The following is a 6,687-nucleotide window of genomic DNA, read 5'->3' on the forward strand; positions in this document are numbered from 1 at the left end:
ACTTGGTCTTGAAAATATTCATCTTATTACTTATGCTTTGATCATTTAGCATATTATGTATAAAAGTTGAGGCCACAACTTACCCAAAATAAATGTCATGCTGAGGGATGGCAACCAACCTGCAACATGTAATCATTCCGATGTTTATAGTTAACGTCAAGTCATTTTGGATTCATATGTGTAACTAATAGCAATACTGTTTCGACTTAATCAGTATATTCATTTTGAAATAATTTTAACGTTTGAAAAAACTTCAAATGAAATTTTTTCAACTGTAATTACTTGATTATTAAATAATACATATAACTTAGTTATTAGGTAAATACAAAAAAAATTACGGAATATAGTTAAAGTCCATTTCTTCGACCAAATTATAACCAGCAACGACACTGAAATATTCAATTCTCTTCTAAGATGGTATATTAAGCCCATATGATTTCGGAAATTACGATTTTATAACTTTGACTCTGTTAATATCCCATTCGTAGGTGTATCCTATGAGAGCATGAAATATGAAATCTTTGATATTTTATGTATATTGTTTATACACATTCTAAATTTTAGTTTAAAAAATCTGGTGCACTGCACACATTACGCAAATTTCACTATCCAGCTACTTATATCTCCAAGTTTTAAGTGGATTGGTGGAATCTTGTTGAATTTATCGCCTGTTTTGGTGATATTTGAAAATATCTTAGACGAGGAAGGGGGAAAGTTTTTAACCATTGTTTAAGCCAAATGTTAATGTCGATAACAATTAGGGATGTCGGAATTATCGGTGAATATTTTCGTCAAATGTTGAAATAATTTTGTTTTGAGGATATCATTTAAATTGTTTCATATAGCTGGATCAACTATCTTAAATTTCAATGATTTGTTAATGATTGATTGTAGATTGATATAAGAGAAAGATGGTCGGGAGTGCAGTCAGCAAAGATAAGCAAATAAACAAAACTTATTTATCTGTGCCGACGTTTCAATCTGAATTTTAACCTGAATAATATTATATAAATATATTAATTGATTTGTCGTATTTATATAAAATCTATGGTCATGAAAAATATTATTGTGCATCGCAAAACAAAATTAGTGGACGTGATTTGATAAAATTAATTCAAGTTCATTTCCAGACCTATCACCAATTTTCCTTTATATTTTGGCTAAATCAGACTAGTCGTTTTGAAAGTATTGATGTACAAAGAAAAATACGTTTAGAAATTGAATCGACTAGATACCAACCAATTCGCACAGTAACTGAAAATTTCAATAACATCAGGGCCCTGTTTCATAATAAAGTACACACAAATGTTATTAGTCTTTTCGATTTAACTTAATGCAATTACACTGACTTGTACAATATTAACTTGTACTTTAGTACTTTTTAACTCCTGTAATATCACTAATAGTCCTCCCAATTATGAAAAAAATAAATATTAGTGTAATTAACATGTTGTCACTATACTTGTATTTTGAACTAATACTATTAGCTTTCATTATGAAACAGGGCCCAGTTCAACTGTTCGATCGACTATGTTAGAACACAAATTTGGCTATAGAGAGACAGACGTTAAACCAAAGTTGTTCCTTGTTTTTAAACCGTAAAATGTGAGTGTAAATTTTTTTTTTTAGGAAATATTTTTTTTCTATTTTCTGGATTAACGCAAAGCTTTCCTACCTTCGGTAGAGAGGGTGCAAAAGAATTTTCATGTAAAGTATAATTTTTCATTGCATAATATTACATATTCATATAATTGAATGATTGCTCTGAAATCCTTTACTTTTTATCTATTTTATTTCCAAGTGACTAATGATTTAATGGTTATTTTTACATTGAATCACATCATAATTCGGTTTGATTATAGATTATTTTATTAGCAAAGGGACACACGGGGATTCACATACTATCACACAGGCATAATTAGAAAATTCAGTGTTTCGAAAGTTAATTACTATATAATGTTTTCTGTGATGTTCAATAGATAAAATAATAATTTAGGATTAGGCTGTGCTGCTGGAAAGGAAGTAGAAAATTGCCTTTGGAAATTATTTAGGTAAGCTTAACTTTCTTATAAAATTAATAAAAACACGAGCCTATTAATGATAGTACTTGCCTTCCTTACATAATTTCAATTATTGCTTTGAAACTGCCGTATCCCCTTCTTCTTGTTCTCATAAAACCCACTGCATGTAATCCCTGCTCGATTAACTTTATAAATAATAGCGAATTTAATTTTAACTCTTCAGGTAGGCATGCTTGAGAGGGAACCTTACTCTTCTTTAATCTGGATTTTTCAAGAATATACGTTATCTAAGATCTATAATATAATATTAATTCTCGATGAAAAAAATTCCATAAAAAAAAAAAAAAAAATAGTCCCATGAAGGGTCCTCTTCTTGTTAGTATTTTATTAATTTGATAGACAGCATATTCTTTAGAAACATAGACATTGAGTTTGATAATATATTTTCCTGGTAGGAACACAAATTAAAAAAACGGTCCAGTTACTGGTGGATTGGGTTGATTTAGACCTCCAGCGTAACTGTATAACCTCACCTAAAGTGTATGAACTAAATCGAGGTTGTAGGAGCATTGTTAACATTCACTATTTAGTAAAATTGTAGCCATTTGTTGGTCCCAACGTACATTATCCAATTAAACAGGAGGATTTTTTTAACAACTATCTCCGTAGCTATTATTGCTATACAGTTTATTACTTTAGAAAAATATGTTGTTTTTTTTGTTATTATCAATCTGGCAACAATAATCAAATAATGCCACGCAAAAGGTTTACATTAGAAAATCAGACCATAGAAAGAACAGTTTTCCCATCCAATCCAATTACTAATACATTTATCTATTTATTAATTAATTTATCCGTAAGTCCTTTTGAATCTTGTTGAAAATCAATATAATTTTCATAATATAAAGATGATCGGATTCTGAGTGTCTCTGCATTGTTCGCAGATCTTCATCTTCGTTATAATAATTTTAAAGGAATTCCTAGCCTGACAGAGAGACCGATTTCATTAGGCTTAACAAGGATCAGAAGGCAATCCCTTGAACGGGATGAAGATAACTACAGATTGCCAAAGCGAGGTGGAGGTGAATTCAATAAATCGTGAATCTAATTCTGGAGTATTTGCTGACAGTAGTCTCCAATCCCGGATCCCATATGGGAATTGGCGATGAAAGGAGGAGTTAAAAGGTGGGTCACGGGGTACAAGTGGCTAATTAAGGGCATTCTATCGAATTGATTGGTTGAGCTCTTAGTCTTGGAGCACCAATCAGCTTCGGTATTACATTAAATATATTGTGCACTTTAACCTTATCAACTTCCTTATCTAATGCCCTCCTCTATCTAAAACTATTTAATATCATTTAGTAATGTGTATATATTTCATTGTAATGTTTTTCAGTAAATATCCTTAGTAAGGTATTTGCAACTGTTGGTCATTACACACTTCATTCTTGTCCAATACCTAATCCGTGTATTTTTTAGCTACAGAAAAGAATTCTGAGAAATATTACTGAGAACCGTTTAATAAAAATATTTTATTTATAAATGAAATAATGAACTGTTTGTTACAATTTTTAGGTTTAAATTATTTTAAGAAAAACCTTAACCTTCTAAACTTTTATTTACATTTATAACTTATTAGATCAATGTTTTAGAGTACTTGTTATGATTATGTTAAAGAAATGACAATTTGTCTGTATTTGTTTCACCGGAACTATCTCTTTGGGCCGCCCGTAGCTCAGTTTGATGTCTATTGGCGGTGCCGGTTCGAATCCGGCCTGGGGCGTTGACTTTTTTCATTGAGTGGCGGTCCCACAAAATGAAGAACTTTGACCCCCAACCATGGTTAGGCAGTATAGGACTCCAATGGGAGTCTTGGCCAAAAAAAACAAAAACAACTATCTCTTTGTTATACAGAACGTTAGAAAGCTAAAAGGTTGGTTGTTGGTAGTGAATCTAGTTTGCATTATTATTTTAGTTGCACTATTATTTAATATTTTTTTTAAATAACTACTAGTAAGGCAACACAGTGAACTCACCCACCCATCTTGCCGTTAGATGTAAAATTGTTAAAAGTTTATTTTTTAGTTTGAGCTTTGGGGCTCCACTAAACCTTCGAATTCTTCTCGTATCCAATCCTTACAATCCAAAATCCTCAATGCTCCTTATTTTATTACTAATGAAACCATCCATAAAGACCTAAATGTTCCTTGTGCAACCGATCTAGCCCGAACCCGATATCATTCCTTCCATTATAAACTCCTAAACCACCCAAATCCACTAATTTCTAATCTTGCTTCCTCTTCCATTCCTGGAAATCCTCCGAGGCGCCTGAAAAGAAGATGGCCTCGTGACCTTATATTATAAAATGTTTTTAGAGTTCTACTACTGGGTAGTTTCTCTACAGGCTGTATCATATCATTATGATCTTACATCAAATATGCTTGTTGTATTTTATATACAGTTGTAAATGTTTATAAATAAATGAATAATAAAAAAAAAGCTTTTTAGTTAGCCATATGCAAGTTTGTATTGAAAATAGTTTACTTCTTTAATTTATTTTTATAAAAGAGACATTTTTTAGTTAAAACATGTGTTCATTGAACCTTAACAAGATCCTAAAAGTGGTGACCCTGATTATTTTTTTAAATTCAAGGCTCCCTTACACTCAATTCTATTTTACTTATTCCGTGTACATCTTATAAGAGCGAATGTAGTTTTGTTCAACTATCTTTATAGTTTATAAGGAAAGTTTTTGTTCAGCTATGAAGGCCTAAATGACATTTTCTTGTCATTAAATAATTTATGGTCGAAATATTTCTTCTTGAAAGCTAATGTTGCTCGATGTTCCTGCTGCTACAACTGCTGAATGTATATTTAAGTTTCAAGAACAAATTACTTAGTTGAAGTGGGTAGGAAGACAACAATTAAATTGTAATAGAGTGGCTTACCTTAGCTAGAGTGGTCTGCGGACCTAAGTGAATTAGAGCGGACATTTCTGCTCTGGAGAAATATTATCTGTCTTAGTGGCCGAGGTAACCTAAGTTCGGGAGGGTCCAGGTTATCTTGGGTACTACCTTCGCTAAGTGAGCGCTATCGGGTGCTTCTACTTAACTAAACTAAACGGCCCAGAAATTTTAACGGATCATAACCTAACTGCCAAAGTTGAAGATGACACTTTTTTTTTTGTGATGAGTAAAAACATTCGGAATATATCTGATACAGAAAAGTTGCCACTTTTATGTATCCGGTTTTGGTTTGAAGAATATTCACTATAATTAGTATATAGTGATCAAATATAATTATTTTCAACGAATCCATAAAGACTACGCTATTGCCTTCCACGGTTATTATCAATTTATAATAGTTGATGCCAAGTCTAAATGCACCAAGACAGTATTACAAATGAAGTCAACATCTACTACAACAATAGAGTTCTTAAAGGCTCTTACGGCCTCCCGGACATGGCTTCAGACTGGTATTTTCATCAGCGTTTAGAACTGAATTTATCAAAAACCTGTTCCACCAGGATAACTCGCAATAAATGGATTGGCAGAAAGCTATGTACAAATTACGAAAAAACAACTAAAATATATGAGTAACTCTATTCTTAACCACCCCAGTAAAACATTCAGTACAGGACAAATTTTCCATTTTTGAGCAATTCCAATTGAATTTGTTGAATTACCTGCTGATAATTATTATATTCAGGGGGCGGGAGAGATGTAGCCTTGAGCATTTTGCTTGTTGATGGAAATAAACATCTATATTTTCCTAGAGATTTCATCTGTTTTGTTTATACTGTGTAATGTCAACCATCCGTTAAAACTTGGATGTTGTTATTGCCGCTTCTTTATATTATTCCCTCTTTTGCCTCCCCATCTATAACCAATTCAGTTTTGCTCTGGCCTCCTCGTAACGGTAAGACTGTGCATTTCTCTTACCAGTACACTCCTAACGTGTACTTATCTTGTGATAACTCCTAACGTGTACTTATCTTGCGATATCTCCTAACGTGTGATATCTTTTTATTCTTATATGAATATTTCGCTCACCTAGACACCTCCTGCGTTTATTATTTTAAATCATGAGCCGAGGCAAGAAGACCTTAGATCTTTTACGAATTATGGATTCTTCAGCCCCTGATGGAAGAGCTATGATTTAAAATTTCAATTTCAAATTGCATAGGAAGTAAAGGTAAATATTTTTGTCATCATTACATCTAATTACATGTATATATAAAAATAGTAGAAATCGTTTATCTTGTGATAACTAATCACGGGATACCTCTTAAAGGACAAAAAGTAGACCACTTCTGCCGGGTTAAATAGGTAACTAGAAATTAAATTAGACTTACTAAGCCTCTCTAATACACACATAATTTTAGCGTGGAAGACCGAGTGTTGTCACGAAATTATGTATGAAGAGAAACATGGTTTGGCACCATCATCCAAGTTCTAGGACAGTTGACGTACCTAGTCAAACTTAATGAAGGATCTAACATCAAACATCAATGCAAAGATCATCATACAAAATAGTTTACGATGATCGAAACTGGAGGTGGCACCCGTAAAAAAGTAAGAAAGTGTACTTTTTTTTTTCTATAATAATAATAATACTTTTTATTTATTGATAGATATTACAATCTGCCACACAGTTGTGGCCAATA

The 6,687-nt window shown here is 32.2% G+C and overlaps 1 protein-coding gene across 4 annotated transcripts in view; it reads right to left on the reverse strand.

Moving 5' to 3' along the window:
* The window catches only part of LOC106683973 (lysophosphatidylserine lipase ABHD12), an 83,524-nt gene that overhangs the window by 43,433 nt on the left and 33,404 nt on the right, over positions 1 to 6,687 (reverse strand). The window contains exons 1-2 of one of the 4 annotated variants that reach the window (XM_014425754.3): positions 339 to 421; positions 84 to 119 (exon numbers count right to left, since the gene is read on the reverse strand). The exons of 2 other annotated variants lie outside the window; for them this stretch is intronic. In XM_014425754.3, coding sequence (XP_014281240.1) covers positions 84 to 119; positions 339 to 358 — 56 coding nt within the window. In that variant the 5' untranslated portion in view covers positions 359 to 421. Of the gene's footprint in view, positions 1 to 83; positions 120 to 338; positions 429 to 6,687 lie in introns of those variants that run through there. One more of the 4 variants, XM_014425755.3, reaches the window with a different exon arrangement.

Source organism: Halyomorpha halys, unplaced genomic scaffold, assembly GCF_000696795.3.
Source record: "Halyomorpha halys isolate HHAL.00 unplaced genomic scaffold, Hhal_1.1 Scaffold532.1, whole genome shotgun sequence".
Classification (NCBI taxonomy): domain Eukaryota; kingdom Metazoa; phylum Arthropoda; class Insecta; order Hemiptera; family Pentatomidae; genus Halyomorpha; species Halyomorpha halys.